Genomic DNA, 17,265 nt, shown 5'->3' on the forward strand with positions numbered 1-17,265 from the left:
GGTGATCCCCTTAATCAACACATCCAGGGACTCCCCAAAAAGGCGAGACCCATCATAAGGCAGATTGGCTAAGGTCTTACGTGAAGACTGGTCCACCGACCAACATTTTAACCAAATCAGGCGGCGAGACAACACCGCCACACTGTGCACACGTGCAGCCAACGGAACCAGGTCCAGGTCCGCATCACACAGATACATGACACCCTGGTGGATTTGATCCACCATATCCAGGGTCGCCGGTGAGGCCGAATCGGCCACTAGGACGCGCCTAAGCATCTGCGTCCAACTTGCGATCGCCTGGGCCGCCATGAGAGAAGCAAACAGAGCCTTAAGCATAGAACCCGTAACAGAATAAGTATGACGGGTAAGAGACTCCAGTCTCCTATCAGTGGCGTCACGGAACACAGGGGAATCCTCTGCAGGAATCGCAGTGGCTTTGTTTAAAACCGCAATTGCGTGATCCACTGGGGGTGGCACACACCACCTTTCATCAGTGGAAGGTGAAAAAGGATAACGCAGCTTGAATCTACTTGGTACAGCAAAAGGTTTGCGTAGATTGCGCCATTGTTCCTTAACAGCGCGCTGAAAATCATCATTGCAGGGAAAAACCTGCGGCGTCCTGCGTTTTCTCTGCGTCCCATAAGCCGCCAAGGCGGCGGGGGGACACACCTCATCCTGCAAACGCAGCGTTTGCTTTATGGAAGCAATCAACTCATCCATGATTGCAAGCTCTTCAGGCGAGCCAGGGGGAGAATTATCAACCCCCTCAACTTCAGCCTCCACCTCAGACCCTATTAGATCAAGAGAGGAGCGGGACCCCGATAAGGAGGCCCCTGCCATAACAGCCCTATCACCCTCACCCTCAGAATCAGAGGAAAGAGCAACTCTGGGCCTTTTAGTAGATTGAGCAGCCACCAGCATCTGCACCTGAGCAGCAAGGCCAGCCACAATAGTGGCCAAATCCCCCCCTGGGGGGGAGACAGCGGTCCCCTGGCTTTCCACCAAGGCTGTAGGAAATTTTCCCTCCTGAGAATCCATTGCCCCTGTAATGCCAGACAACAAAGGGTTAACTGCACCTTTTAAGCAAGCGCGGCAAGCGCAGCCCACCGCACCACACTCAGCACAATAAGACCCCCACAGGGAATATGCAAACTGAACACAGGCAATGGATAGCAAGAACAGAAGGGTAAAACCTGAGGAGACCCTCGCCGCTGCTGCTGCCTCGATCAGTGTTCCTGGAAAGAGGAAGTGATGCTGCCAGGGCGCTCTATGTAAGCCTATGGAGGCTACAAGAAAATGGCCGCCATGCATGTAAAACATGCGGCCGGAGCGGGAGTAGGCAAAATGGCGCCGTTTGGCGCCGAAACCGCCGCTCCACAGTGCAGTAAAAAAACACACATTACATTCCAGTATCAGAATACATGTCAGATCGCCGCAGCGATCGCTGTACAGTGCCCAAACATGCCAAAAAACATGCCCCACAGCACACAGCTTCACACACTGATCAGCCTGACACAGACAGTGTCACACATCTCCCCCCCCCCCCCCTTGCAGCCCACAGCATGCAGCCGAGAGATAGGGAGACAAGCAGTGTGATTAAAGGCAGGTTACACAGTCCCAGACTGACACCCCCCCAGACAGACAGGTCCCCACATAAATACACTTACCTCACATGGCGTGGGGAACCCGCACAGGCGAACAAGCCGCTGCACATTAGGCAGGGAGAGTCGCATTCAAGACGCACAAAATGGGGGTTAAGAAACCGCACAGCGTCCAGTGAGGTAGCCACCTCACCAATCATCCCTGCACCGAACAGGGATGGGTCGTTCACTGTGCCAGGAGCGTTACCTGGCTGAACGCTCGATGGCAGACTGGGAAGCCACTGACCCACGACCTGCGATCAGGGGGATCAGCCCGAGACCCAGTCTGCATGATCCTCTTCATCCGAAGAACTAACTAATGCTGACAAAAATAACAGCTAAGTAAAGGTAGAGAGAAAACTCAAACAAAATTTTAAAAGAAGAAAGAGTCTGGGGCAGAAAGCCCCAGCACAGAAAAAGCCAGCCACTCCTGACAAGCTAGACATTAAAACTGAGATATGGTTGCAGGAAGTAGGAGGGTATTGACTGAGGGGACCACCCCTTGAGGGTGGGATTTGTTAAAAGCTTTATTGTTAACATATTCTGTTGCCTAGCTACTCCTTCGGAGCAAAGTCTAATACCCCATATGTGACGAATATGAAGAGGCGGCGACTGTCGGAGGACGTAAGAGAAACTTGTTTTCTCTATCGTCAATTGACAGACGCAGCCTTCATCTTCATTAGCCTTTGGGACGTCCCAAAGCAGTGTAGGTATGAGGGGTGGAAGAAGGCAACCAGATAGTAACGTAAACTCCAAGGGCTAAACTTAGCCAACTGGGTAACCTGTAGCTCAACCAAAACAGGAGCTCACCCAGGCGAAAGAACCCCTAAGAGAAACAAAACATTCTCCTACGAAACAGCAGCCTGCAAAGCAATGCGGCCAAGAGAGGCATCCGAAGATGCCAACAAATCCACCTTGTAGCATTTTGTGTAGAAGTGTGCACAGACGACCAAGTCGCTGCCTTACAAACTTGTACAACAGAGGCCTGATGGCGAAAAGCCCAAGAGGCACTCAGCGCTCTAGTAGAGTGCGCCCTTACAGGGAAAGGAGGAACCTGACCATTGATTGAATAAGCCTGAACTACCGTCTATCTGATCCATCTTGATATAGTCGCAGCAGACGCAGCCAAACCTTTCCGAGGACCATCCGTAAGGACAAAGAGTCCAGCTTCCTAAAGGACACCGTAACCATCAGATAAACCCTTATCGCCCGAACCACATCCAAAGGGTGCAAGGCAATCTCCTTGGGATGGGTAGACTTAGGACATAAGGAAGGCAACACAATGTCGTCATTGAGATGAAAATCTGACACCACCTTAGGGGGGGGGGGTTGAGGACGGATTAGGTCGGAGAACCACTTTATCTCTGTGGACCACCAAATAAGGCAGGACAGGACAGCGCCGCCAATTCAGATGCTATGCGAGCAGAATTAATAGCCACAAGAAAGGCAACCTTCTGTGACAATGAAAGCAGAGAGATCTCCCTAATATTCTCAAAATGAGGTTTTTGGAGAACAGACAAAGGTGTACTTTTAATAAACAGAAAAGCCGTGATCCTCAGGATCATGACTGATCTCTGGTGTGTAACTAATGTTCTTCTCTTCTCATCACAGTACATGACCGTTCTGTCAAACGGCCAGTTTAGAAAAGTGAGATCTGAAGATCTCGCAGCCGTTACTCTGAAGTATCTCCATTCCAGATTCTCCAGCTCAGAGGTGGAGAATCAGGGGGAGAAGCTGTGTGATTAGAGGAAGAAGACTTCTTTCTTCCTTATATCAGCACCAGTGGGTTCAAAATGATTAAAATATATATATATATATATTTTTGTAAAATTCCTTTCTCTGAGTCCTCCGACAGTCGCCGCCCCTTCATATTCATCACCAATGGGTTATGTCCTCTCATCCGTAGGAGTAGCTAGGCAATAGAATATGTTAGTACAAAGACTTTTAACATATCCCACCCCAGGGGGTGGTCCCCTCAGTACATAACCCTCCACTTCCTGTATCCAACTCAGTTTCAGTGGAATAGCAGTAGAGAGTATATCAAAACCCCAAAAGAGGGGCGGGGGCGGCGACTGTCGGAGGACTCAGAGAAAGGAATTTTACAGGTAAGATTTTACAAAAATTCCGTTTTCTCTTACGTCCTCCGACAGTCGCCGCCCCTTCATATTCATCACCAATGGGATGTCCCAAAGCAGTGTAAACATGAGGGGTGGGAAGAACGCAGCCGCGCCCAAGGCAACGCCGTCTCCCCATCAGAGAAAGGAACCTTACCAAAGGAAGGAAACCAGTTGGGCATAAGAACAAAACACTCGCTCAACAGGAGCAAGAAAACCCAGGGAAAAACAAATGTCCCAAACAGTCAAAGAACCCGTAACAGGGGTTCTAGGGAACTGCCGCACTAAGAACCTTGCGGCCAAAGGAAGCATCAGCCGATGCCTGAACATCTACTCTGTAGAATTTTGTGAAAGTGTGTACGGTCGACCAAGTCGCCGCCTTACACACCTGGGCCACAGAGGCCCCATGACGACAGGCCCAAGACGTACTCAGAGATCTGGTAGAGTGCGCCTTCACAGGTACAGGGGGAACTTTCCCCTTCAAAGCATAGGCCTGTTCAATGGTCTGCCTGATCCATTTGGCGATGGTAGAAGCCGACGCCGCCATGCCCTTCCGAGGACCTTCCGGAAGAACAAACAAGGCATCCGACTTGCGAAAAGACTCAGTCGAGTTTAAGTAGACTCTAATCGCCCGGACAACATCCAAGGAGTGAAGCAGCACCTCCGTCGGATGCTTAGGCTTCGCGCAGAGCGAAGGTAGGACAATGTCCTCATTGAGATGAAAGTCCGAAACCCTTTTTGGAAGAAAAGAAGGGTTAGGTCGCAGGACCACCTTGTCCAAATGCACAACCAGATACGGAGATTTGCAGGACAAGGCTGCCAGCTCCGACACTCGACGAGCCGAGGTGATAGCCACCAAAAAGGCGACCTTCTTGGATAACAAAGACAGCGAGATCTCCCTGATCCTTTCAAGAGGAGCACGCTGCAATACAGACAGGACTAGATTCAAGTCCCAAGGGGGAAGAGGGTCCCTCCTAGGAGGGATCAGATGACGTACCCCCTGCACAAAAGTGCTAACCAAAGCGTTAGATGCCACAGGACGTTGAAACAGAACGGCCAAAGCGGACACCTGACCCTTGATCGTAGCCAGCGCCAAACGCTGTTCAACACCCGTCTGAAGGAAGGACAACACCCTAGACACTGAATAAGTGGTAGGAGAGAAACCCCTGGATTCGCACCAGGCAAAATACGCCTTCCAAGTACGGTAGTAAACCTTCCCCGAGGAAGACTTCCTCGCATTGATCAAGGTGTGAATGACCTCAGGGGAAAGACCCCTGTTCTTCAGGACCTCGGTTTCAACAGCCAGGCCGTCAAAGCCAGCGACTGTAAAGCAGGATGGAAGATCGGTCCTTGCGACAGAAGATCTTCTCGAAGAGGCAGACGCCACGGGACGTCGATTGCCAGATTTACGAGGTCTGCGTACCAGGACCGGCGAGGCCAGTCCGGTGCCACAAGAATCACCGCAGTTGGTTCCGAGTGCAACCTGCGAAGGAACCTGGACAGCAATTGAATCGGTGGAAACGCATACATCAGTCGGTACTGATGCCACGGGGCAACCAACGCGTCCGACGCGTCTGCCCGAGGATCGCGCGTCCTTGCCACGAACCGTGGAACTTTGTTGTTCAGACGAGACGCGAACAGGTCTACCTCCGGGAGGCCCCACTTCGCGCACAACCTCTGGAAGACATCCGGAATGTGAACTGCTGATATCGCCGGGACATGCGTCTCAGCCCAAGACAGAATCGCGGCCACTTCTCGAGCCGCCTGGGCACTCCTGGTGCCCCCTTGGTGATTGATGTAAGCCACCGCCGTGGCATTGTCCGTCTGCACCCTGACCGGACAGCCGTGAAGACTGTCCGTCCAACGGCGAAGACAGAGGAGTATCGCTCGCAGTTCCAGAATGTTGATCGGGAGGGAAGACTCCTCCGTCGACCAAACACCCTGGGCGGACAGAACGCCCAGAACACCACCCCAGCCCGACAGGCTGGCGGCCGTGGTGATCACCGTCCATGAAAAGGGACGAAAAGACTTGCCCCCCGACACTGAGGGGGACAGAAGCCACCACAGAAGATCCCTTCTGGTCTGAGAACTCAAGGATACCTGAGGATCCAGAGAGTGCGGTCGCCCGTCCCACTTGGACAATATCACCGCTTGGAGACCCCGAGTGTGAAACTGGGAGAAGGGAATCGCCTCGAAAGCCGAGACCATCAATCCCAGACACCGCATGCACGTCCGAATGGACGAGAACTGATTGTCCCTGAGGGACCTGACTCCCTCCTGAAGAGTCCTGAGTTTGTCGTCCGGTAGGAAGACCTTCGCCTGGACAGAGTCCAGAATCATTCCCAGGTATGGGAGGCGGACCGACGGGCACAATGTTGATTTTGGGAAATTGATCGTCCAACCAAACTCTTGCAGAGTCTGCAACGTGACGGACAGATCCTTCACCAGACCTTGGTTGGTCGCAGACCGAACCAGAATATCGTCCAGATATCCCAGGACCGATATGCCCTGGGCTCTCAACAAGGCCAGAACCGGAGCCAGCACTTTGGTGAACACCCTCGGAGCCGAGGCGAGACCGAAAGGCAAAGCCACAAATTGGTAATGATCCTCCGCTATGGCGAATCGAAGGTACCTCCGGTGACCCTCGAAGATGGGGATGTGAAGATACGCATCCTTCAAGTCGATGGAAGCCATGAATTCCCCCGGAACCAGGGCAGCCACCACCGATCGCAGGGATTCCATGCGGAACTTGCGCACCCGCACAAAGCGGTTTAGCGCCTTCAAGTCCAGAATCGGACGTACCTTGCCCTCTTTTCTGGGCACGGTGAACAGATTGGAATAGAACCCCCGAAATCTGTCCCGATGAGGCACCGGGACTACCACTCCCTGAGCCGTCAGATCCTGCACCGCTAGGTGCAGGTCCCGCAAACGCTCCGGGGACAACAAAAGATTTGAGGGAAAAAATCTGCTCTTCGGCCGAGAGAGAAACTCGATCTTGTAGCCAGAGCGAACGATTTCCTGAACCCACCTGTCCCGAACCCGGGACAGCCATGGCCGAGAGAAACCGAGCAAGCGTCCCCCCACCCCAGACTCGGGTGAGGGCGCCCCTTCAGGCCGCACTGTTGTGGGCCGCAGAACCGGATTGGCCGGACTTTTGCTTACCTGCCCACGGCTTCTTGTGGGAGCCTTGACCCTTTGACGGCTTGCCCCTATAGTGTGACCGAAAGGCACGAAAGGACCCCTGATGGGGTCGAAAGGAAGCATGCTTCTTACCAGGAGCCGCCTTGGGCTTGTGGGATTGAGGCAAGAGCGTGCTCTTGCCACCCTCCCTTAATCAGTGCATCTAAGGATTCGCCAAAAAGGCGAGAACCATCATAAGGCAGATTGGCCAGTCTTACGGGAAGATTGATCCACAGACCAACAATTCAACCAAACCAGGCGGCGATTTAACACCGCCACACTGTGTACACGTGCAGCCAACGGAACCATATCTAGGTCCGCAGCGCACAAATACATGACACCCTGGTGGATTTGATCCACCATATCCAAGGTCGCCTGGGGGGCAGAATCAGCCACCAGGACCCGCCTAAGCACCTGCGTCCAGCTCGCGACCGTCTGGGCCGCCATAAGAGAAGCAAATAAGGCTTTTAACATAGAACCCATAATAGAATAGGTGTGACGGGCAAGAGATTCCATTCTCTTGTCCGTGGCATCCCGGAACACCGGGGTGTCTTCAGCCGGAATCGCAGTGGATTTGTTCAAAACCGCTATCGCATGATCCACCGGCGGTGGAATACACCAGCGCTCATCAGTAGCAGGCGTAAAGGGATAGCGTAGCTTAAACCTACTAGGTACAGCAAATGGTTTGCGTATATTACGCCACTGTTCTTTCACAGCGTTTTGGAAATCATCAGTGCAGGGGTACACCTGCGACGCTTTGCGCCTTTTCTGCGTTCCATAAGCCGCTAAGGCAGCTGGAGGACATGATTCCTCCTCTAACCGCAGTGTTTGCTTGATAGAAGCAACCCGCTGCTGCTGCTGCTGCTGCCTGCGGTGCTTCTGAAGGAAAGGAAAGTGCTGGTATACAGGGCGCTCTATTAAAGCCTATGGAGGCTACAAGAAAATGGCCGCCATGCATGTAAAACATGCGGCCGGAGCGATCGCAGCCAAAATGGCGCCGCTTGGCGCCGAAACCGCCGCTCCCACACCCCATGAGGGTGAAGTATAAAAACACACCAATTGCCCAGCAAAAGGAATAAACATGTTAAACCGCCGCAGCGGCGCTGTAATGTGCCCCAAGCATGAGAAACTCAAGCCCCACAGCACACAGCCGTTCACATACAAACTGACACAGAGTGCAGCACAACCCCCCCTCCTGCAGCCCACAGCATGCAATACGAGGGATAGGGAGACAGTAACATTGTGAACACAGGGTAAGGTAACACAGTCCCAGACTGACACCCCCCAGACAGACAGGTCCCCACATACATACACTTACCTCTTACATGGCGTGGGGAACCCGCACAGGCGAACAAACCGCTGAACATGAGGCAGGGAGAGTCGCATCTAGGACGCATCAGAAGGTGGGTTGAGAAACCGCACAGCGTCCGGTGAGGTAGCCACCTCACCTGGCATCCCTGCACGGAACAGGGATGGGTCGTTCAGATAACTCAGGAGCGATACCTGACTGAACGCTCGATGGCGGGCTGAGAAACCACTGACCCACAACCTGCGACCAGGGGGGTCAGCCCGAGACGCAGCCCGCATGATCCTCTTCTTCCGAAGAACTAACTAACGCTGATAAAATAACAGCTAACAAGAAAGAGAGAAAAAACTCAAATAAAATCCAAAGAAAGGAAAGAGAGCTGAGACAAGGTGTCCCAGCACAAACATCCAGCCACTCCTGACAGCTAGACAAATGAAACTGAGTTGGATACAGGAAGTGGAGGGTTATGTACTGAGGGGACCACCCCCTGGGGGTGGGATATGTTAAAAGTCTTTGTACTAACATATTCTATTGCCTAGCTACTCCTACGGATGAGAGGACATAACCCATTGGTGATGAATATGAAGGGGCGGCGACTGTCGGAGGACGTAAGAGAAATATATATATATATATATATATATATATATATTATACATACATACACACACACATACATATACACACACACACTGTATGTATATATACTGTGCGTGTGTATAGATATGTTTTCATGTATCAGAACATGTCATTACGAGTTCTTCTAAACTTTAGTTTCACTTTTTAAACTTAGCGGTGGCTGTAATCTCACAATATCTCGTGAGATTACAGGCAGTCCACCCAGTTATACACAGATCTTGGCAGTTCTCAGAGAAAAAACTTCTCCTCTGATCACCCTGTGAGAAGTGAAGTTCTCCGCCTTCTAAACTGGGTGCCAGAGGAGATATTTTTTCTCTGAGAACTGCCGAAAAGTGAACTGAGAGAAAACTTCTCAGTTTACTAAACGTACACCAAAACCAGATTGAGATCCCACAGAGGCAACGGGGATCTCCTCGGAGGAGCCAGATGACGCACCCCCTGAATAAAAGTGGGAATCAAGCTATTCGTAGCCAGTGGACGTTGGAAGTTAAAAGCCAAGGCCGAGACATGGCCCTTCATAGTGCCCAAAGCCAACCGCTGCTCAAGCCCTTTGTGTAAGAAGGCCAAAACCCTAGCTACAGAAAACAAGCGAGGGTGCAGCTGCATCGATTCACACCATGAAATGTACGATTTCAACGTATGATGATCGATCTTCCTAGATGTTGACTTCCTGGCCTTCAAAAGGGTAGGAATCACAGAGTCAGAAAATTCTATCCCTCAGCACCTTGCCTTCAACAGCCAAGCCTTTAAAGCCAGCGACCGTAAAGCAGGTTGGAAGATCGGTCCCTGAGACAGCAGATCTTTCCTCAGAGGAAGTCTCCATTGGAGGTTCTACACCAATTCTCCACACCAGGGATGTGGACTGTGGAAAGAGTCGGAACATTGTCTTCCACCCATACCAGAATCTCGACCACCTCCTTGGCCAGGACACTCTTGGTGCCCCCTTGATGACTGATGTAAGCCACAGCCATGGCATTGTCCGATATATCCGGACTGGAGACCCGAGTAGCCGGCTCGTCCAGTGGAACAGGCAAAGCTTGATCACTCTGAGCTACAGAATATCAAAATAAAAAAACAGACCGAAGTCCCAGAAAGAAACCTAGGTCCTACTCCTCCTCTAGGCAGAAACAAACTGGTTTGCTGAGCAGAGGGGCTGTGGGGACAGCCCCGTGGGTGTGGAGATTTACATTTTTCCTGCCTAGAACTACTTCTGCAGGGAGCAGCATAACCCAATGGCTAATGAAGATGGAGGCTGCGTCTGTCAATGAACGATAGAGCAACACTGTTTGCTGTAACTGCTTATCAAGTATTAGCTGGAGTTCAACTTCAATTTGCTACTGTATCTAAATCTGCTAGTAATGCCCCCCCCCCCCCCTCAGACTGACAATGCTGCTGTCCAAATCTGCCTCCTGTTCTCCTTTATCCAGAGTGGAGGCACTCTAATACAGGAGGTTTTTTACTGGCCAGATCACCGGAGGGAAACCAGAGAAAAAAAATAAAAAAAATGCAACCACCACATCGAACAATAGGTAAGCTCCAATAAAATTAACATTTGGTTTTGGGTTTAATACTGCTTTGAACATAGTGTAATTTAATGTATTAATTTAAAGCCAATATCACACTGTGCCACTTGTAACCAAGTTTCTTTCTAATATCTTCACAAGATTACACAAGGGCAAATATGATGAGTTTTTCTAACATAGCTTAAGACATGCTGTATTGTTTCAAACACAAAACATCTTTAAAGTTTGAGAATGCATGGAATGCCTGAAATGTGTTTTTCCTTAAACCTTGGCATTCATTTTTGCCATTATCGACACTATATAATTACAAAAAAGGAAGAAAAAAAATAAAAAAAAATTAAATACTATTTAAGGCATAGATTTTAGGTCCAGAGGCGGCAATAAACCATACTACCCGAGGTGGAAATGTATTGGGTACTTTGCCAAATGAGAATATACAATAAAGCAGGGTTGCTACGGTATTCATGTGGTCACTGCAGTAGTGTACAATTACTGTAAGTGAATATATTATGGCTGGGGGTGATTTAGCATGTGGCATGTGCCTTCTAGATTAGTGGTAAAGCAAGTTGAGTGGTTTGAATCTGGTTATATTTGCAGTTGCTGTGGCCAGTTGGGGACTCTGCTTTTCCCCCTGGGTGGTCCAATGCCCGTAGTGCCACCCCGCTGTTTGCATTATCCCCTTGGATTGCAGCAAATACACAAGTTTGGCTAAATTGTCTAGATGGCAAGCCTCCATATTACATCAATTGTGATGACCGCATGTACAATGTAATGAATTGTATTGCTAAATAATTTTTTCAGTTTTCTATGTAGTTTCCCTGATGAAGCAGCAATAGTCTGCGAAATGCGTCGGAATGAATGACTTTACACTATGAGCATCAACTACTTTTAGTTGTTCAATGCCTACCTTGTTGTTTTAGGATGACTGTATTTTATGGTTGTGAATTTTTTAATAGTCGTTTCTGACCTATGAGCTCTTTTAAAGTATATTTGTAAAAGTTTGTTTCAATTTTCACTGTGTTACCTCACTCTCAATTACACTGCCCTAAAAGTCCCAAGGTCCCCCCCCCCCTTTGTCTATGTATGTGAATATAGTAAAGGCATATGCCACCCATATCCAAGAATGTTATCCTCTGGGCAAACTAATAGGTTTTATTATGCACAAAGTTTACGAACCTTGTTTCATTACAAAAATATTAAAAATAATTAAAGAGCTTCAAGCACAAGAAGCCTCAAAGTTTGGGTTTTTATTCAACAACCTGTCAAAATTCACATTACTATGGTAAGACGAACTGAAGATTGGCTTGTATAGGTCGCACACTATGCACACAGCACTTATTTAACAATATGGTTTGTCCGTGCAAGACTTTCTAGGTGATTCACAAACATTTAGATACTTACAAGTAAAGAGGTTACGGACACAGAGTGACCCTGCAGCACAGCCACAGGGGCGCATGTTCTTAGTGACCAAACTCTGATAATCTTTTCACAGCTTGCAGCAGCAATCAGAGTGTTTTCATAGTTCACAGTAAGTTCAGAGATCTCAGCTGAGTGACCTCTTAGTGTAGCTAGCAGCCGGCCATCAAGTGCTGACCAGATCTTCACCAAGCAGTCATCTGAGCCCTAAAAAAAAAAACCGTAATCAAAAAAATCGTATGTCGAGATCTTTACCGTATACATTGTTAAATACAGTGCCTTGAAAAAGTATTCATATCCCTTGAAATTTTTCACATTTTGTCATGTTACAACCAAAAATGTAAATGTATTTTATTGGGATTTTATGTGATAGACAAACAAAAGTGGCACATAATTGTGAAGTGGAAGGAAAATGATAAATGGTTTTCAAAATTTTTTACAAATGAATATGTAAAAAGTATGGCGTGCATTTGTATTCACCCCCCTGAACCAATACTTTATAGAACCACCTTTCACTGCAATTACAGCTGCAAGTCTTTTTGGGATGTCTACCAGCTTTGCACATCTAGAGTGACATTTTTGCCCATTCTTTTTTGCAAAATCGCTCAAGCTCTGCCAGATTGGATGGAGAGCTTCTGAACTGCAGTTTTCAAGTCTTACCACAGATTTTCAACTGGATTTAGGTCTAAATTTTGACTGGGCCATTCCAACACATGACTATGCTTTGATCTAAACTATTCCATTGTAGCTCTAGCTGTATGTTTAGGGTCGTTGTCCAGCTGGAAGATGAAAATCAGCTTCAAGCTTAAGTGTTTTGCAGACTCTCCGGTTTTCTTCTAAGATTGCCCTGTATTTGGCTCAATTCATCTTTCCATTAACTCTGACAATCTTCCCTGTCCCTGCTGAAGAAAAGCATCCCCACAACAAGATGCTGCCACCACCATGTTTCACGGTGGGGATGGTGTGTTCAGAGTGATGTGCAGTGTTAGTTTTTACTGCCACACATTGTGGTCTAAAAGTAAAACACTAAGTAAAATTTTGGTCTCATCTGGCCAGAGCACCTTCTTCCAAGTTTGCTGTGTGCCCCACATGGCTTCTCACAAATTGCAAACGGGACTTCTTATGGCTTTCTGCCAACAATGGCTTTTTTCTTGCCACTCTTCCGCAAAGGCCAGATTTGTGGAGTGCACGACTAATAGTTGTCCTATGGACAGATACTTCCACCTGAGCTGTGGATCTCTGAAGCTACTCCAGAGTTAGCATTGGCCTCTTGGCTGCTTCTCTGAATACTACTCTCCTTGCCCGGCCTGTCAGTTTAGGTGGACGGCCATGTCTTGGTAGGTTTGCAGTTGTGCCATATTCTTTCCATTTTCAGGTGATTGATTGAACAGAGCTCCGTGAGATGTTCAAAGCTTAGCAGATTTTTCTATAACCTAACCCTGCTAGAAACTTCTCCACAACTTGATCTGTCTGGTCAGGTGTGTTCCTTAGCCTTTATGATGCTTTGTTCACTAAAACCTCTAAAGGTGTCACAGAACAGCTGTATTTATACTGAGATTAAATTACACACAGGTGGACTCTATTTACTAATTTGGTGACTTCTGAAGACAATTGGTTCCAATATTAGAATTTAGTAAGAGGTATCAGAGTAAAGGAGGCTGAATACAAATGCACACCCTACTTTTTAGATATTTGTAAAAAAAAAAAAAAATTAAAAACTATCATTTTCCTTCCACTTCACAATTATGGGCCACTTTTTGTTAGTCCATCACATAAAATCCCCAAAAATAAATTTACGTTTTTGGTTGTAACATGACAAAATGTGGAAAATTCCAAGGGGTATGAATACTTTAAGGCACAGTATATGTGGTAGAAACAGATCCACCATCATTGCTTCCGCAAAGTGTACTGCCAACTTTATTCTTATTCAGGAGTATCAGCTTTGGAAAATAGACAAGTTGTGATCAAAACCCAACTACAAGAGTACTGCTAATCTATTTTAAGACCACACAATCGCCTAGATTTGTCCAGTTAATCTGCAGTGCACCTAACTGGATGCAGATAAAGTAGTGTTGCTTTTACAGTTTGGAGTAGGACTCACATTTTAAGTGCAATCAAAAAAACAAAAACATGTTTTAACATCAGTGGTGCAAATAACCTCCTGCGGTCACTGTGCAGCGGAGCTCAAACTAGGAGAGAATTAGTACAAAGAGCCAATCAATTGTGCCAACAAGGGACGTGTTAGAACAGAGAGCAAATGCATTATTCTGCTTGTAAGCAGGGGTTAGCCCCCTTTTAGGGAAACCCCTTCCCTGGATGGGCCTAGCCTCCCACTTTATAATCTGGGTCTAGAAGAACAGCCAAAATGAAGAACGCCCTTTGGGGAAGGCCCAGCGTAAGCCCCATCAGAGAGCCCATCTAAGGGAACCTACAGTGAGGGAACTGAAGTGTTAGTCAGCATTCTTGTTGTCAAATAAATGGTACAATCTTATCCCGGTTACTGCACGATTGGTGGGAGGGGCCCTAACCCAGCCTGACTGTTGCTGCTGGCAAAACCTGGATTATTGGTTATGACTAAGCACTCCTATGTGTGAAACCTGTCAACTGTAACCTATCCTGCGCTCTTGTCCCATGTTTGACGAAAAAAGGACGCTTTTATTGGATCACAACTGCGGTGTGCGACTAGTTTCTTCTCTTTTGCATTTATTGCGGTAGCCAGCCGGGGTCAGCACCTGCGAGTCATCCTTTACATACCACACCTGAGCGGTATCTTGTTCTCTAGTTTGAAAACTGGGACCTTGCCAACACTTGGTGTAGTCCGCAGGATAAGGGTACATCACCTCCTTGGACCGATGTGTCGGTCTTACTCGTTAGATCTGTGCCACGATTAAAAGGAGTGAACAATATACGATAGCCGAAAAGTGCAACAGTTGATCAGCCATGCGAACAGAGTGCAGAGATGTTCCACCTTCCATCGTGGGAGGGCTATGTAGAGAGGGGATAAGCCCCGATGTCAGTACCCATATATAGAAATAGTGGGTGATGCCGCATAGAGGACACGCCCTATGTCAATATAATGTGAGCAAAATCCAAGTGCCTGTGTGTCCAAACTGTAAAAAGCTGACGGTGGCCATCGCACCCCGGGCACGCTGGGGAAGATTACGCCTTTATGTTTGAGGTACCCATGATCGTGAGCAGCCACGTGACTTGAGTGTGCCCTGGAAAAGGGTGCAGTATGGGAGATGGTCTCAGTGACGAAGAAGACCCAGCGGATCAGATAGAGATGAAACACTCGGGCTCTCCTGGCTTTTGCAGGTTAAAAAAAAAGAGAAAACTGGATTTTTGTCTTACTGGAAAATCCTGTCACGATCTGGAGTCAGGCTCAAATACCAGTAGCTATAGCAGCTTACACAGGAACCAGCTGGATAGGAACACAAGCAGGTCACTCTGGCAGATGATGCAGGCTCACCTGAGGTGCTGAATCTAAGTACTATCCGGTGTTCACCAGCGCTCCTGATGGTGGAGATGGATTTTGCTGCGTGTTCGTACCAGGTCACAGTCCTCAGGATCACCCCACCAGAAGGTGAGCAAGCCAGGGTCCAGTAGCAGATATAGCAGGTAGGGATCAAGCAGAAGCATAGATTAGGAGTAAACAAAGGTAAAAAGTAGTTGCAGGTGGGATTAGGCAGAAGCATAGTTGAGGAACAAGCCAAATGTCACTAACGAATGGTAGCGAAGATACGGATGGCAGCAGGAGAGAAGCGAGATATCGGCTGGTGATGGCACAATATTCTGGCAAACAGGGAGTGCAGAGACATGGCTTAAATCAGGAAGTTCATGGGAGGAGCAAAGGGTTCAAGGCAATTAAGATTCACGGCAGGATCATTCAAGGATTTGTCTAGGGAGCTGTCCAGGATTCCAGATGGCTCAGTAGAGTCATTGCCAGGCACAGTAGAGGTCCCAGGTTCAAGTCCGGATCCTGACAAATCCTTTTCGCTGATGTTCATTGACCAACACAGCTCCATATCTTCTTGACCGATGGGGTTATGATGCTCTCCATAAGAGCATAACACTAGGCAGAAACAAATTTGACCACACCTATAGGGCAGTCCTAGGGCGTATACTCCCACTTCCTGCTATAGGACTTCAGTTTTGTAACAAGCAGTATCAGAAGAACATAAAACCCAACTCAATAGAGGGGCAGATGCAGTGTTTTTCAATGATCATCAGAGAAAAGGATTTTACGGTAAGACAAACTGGATTTTTGAAGAACTTACAGTAAAATCCTTTTCTTTGAAGTTCAACAGACGCAGCTCCATCTTCTTTAGACCAATGGGTTATGCTCCTCCTATCAGGAATAGACACTAGGCATCAAAAAAACTTTGCCACCCCTATGGGGCTGTCCCTGCAGGCATAACCCCACACACTTTGCTTCAGTCTGCAGTTTCATTTGCAAGCAGTGTTTAGAAGACAAAAAAACCCACACACTCAGAAGTAGAGGGGCAGGCGCTGTTTCTGTCGAACTTCAGAGAACAGGTTGTTCTTACAAAAATCTAGTTCTCTATCATTCATTGACAGACGCAGCTCCATCTTCTTTAGACCAATGGGATGTCCCAAAGCAGTATAATCATGAGGGGTGGGAAGACAAAGCAAGAAGACGTAATTCCCCAAAAGCTAAACCTAGCCAATCAGGTAACATGGAGCTCAACCAGGAACAACTGGAGCTCACCTTGAAAAAACATACACCCTCAAAGAGAAAAAAAAAAAAAAAAAAAAGATTCTCTTTAAACAGCAGCCTGCAAAACCTTGTGGCCAAAGGAAGCATCCGAAGATGCCAACACATCTGCTTTGTAGAATTTTGTGAACATATGCACAGACGATCAAGTTGCCGCCTTGCAAACTTGCAGCACTGACGCCTGTGACGCCTGACGGCGAAAAGCCCAAGAGGCACTCGGCGCTCTAGTAGGATGCGCCTGCACTGGGAAAGGAGGAACCTGACCCTTCAGTGAATAAGCCTGAACTACCGTTTGCCTGATACATCTGGATATAGTCGCAGCAGACAAAGTCAATCCTTTATGAGGTCCTTTGGTAAGAAAGAAAAGAGCGTCTGATTTTCTAAAAGACTCAGTGGCCTCCAGGTAAACCCCGATCGCCCGCAACACAGCCAAAGAATGCAATGCCATTTGAAATGCTTGGGCTTAGGACAAAGTAAAGGCAGCACAATGTCTTCATTCAAATGAAAATCAGAAACCACCTTTAGGAAAAAATAACTGATTAGGTCCGAGTACCACTATCTCTGTGGACCACCAGATAAGGTGAGCGTCAGGGCAACAACGCCAATTCATATACTCTGCGGGCAGAAGCAATAGCCACCAAAAAGGCAACCTTCTGAGACAAGCCAAGCCACCAAAAGGCAACCTTCTGAGACAAGGCAAGCAATCTCCCTAATG

General features: G+C 48.0%; 1 protein-coding gene across 1 annotated transcript in view; it reads right to left on the reverse strand.

The window, feature by feature from the left end:
- LOC309545909 (bromodomain and WD repeat-containing protein 1-like) overlaps window positions 1-17,265 on the reverse strand; it is a 348,182-nt gene that overhangs the window by 218,325 nt on the left and 112,592 nt on the right. Inside the window, exon 8 of the mRNA XM_082245330.1 lies at window positions 11,801-12,022. Coding sequence (XP_082101456.1) covers window positions 11,801-12,022 — 222 coding nt within the window. The remainder of the gene's footprint in view (window positions 1-11,800; window positions 12,023-17,265) is intronic.

The sequence above is a fragment of the Pelophylax lessonae genome, assembly GCF_965119305.1.
Source record: "Pelophylax lessonae genome assembly, chromosome: 2".
NCBI lineage: Eukaryota > Metazoa > Chordata > Amphibia > Anura > Ranidae > Pelophylax > Pelophylax lessonae.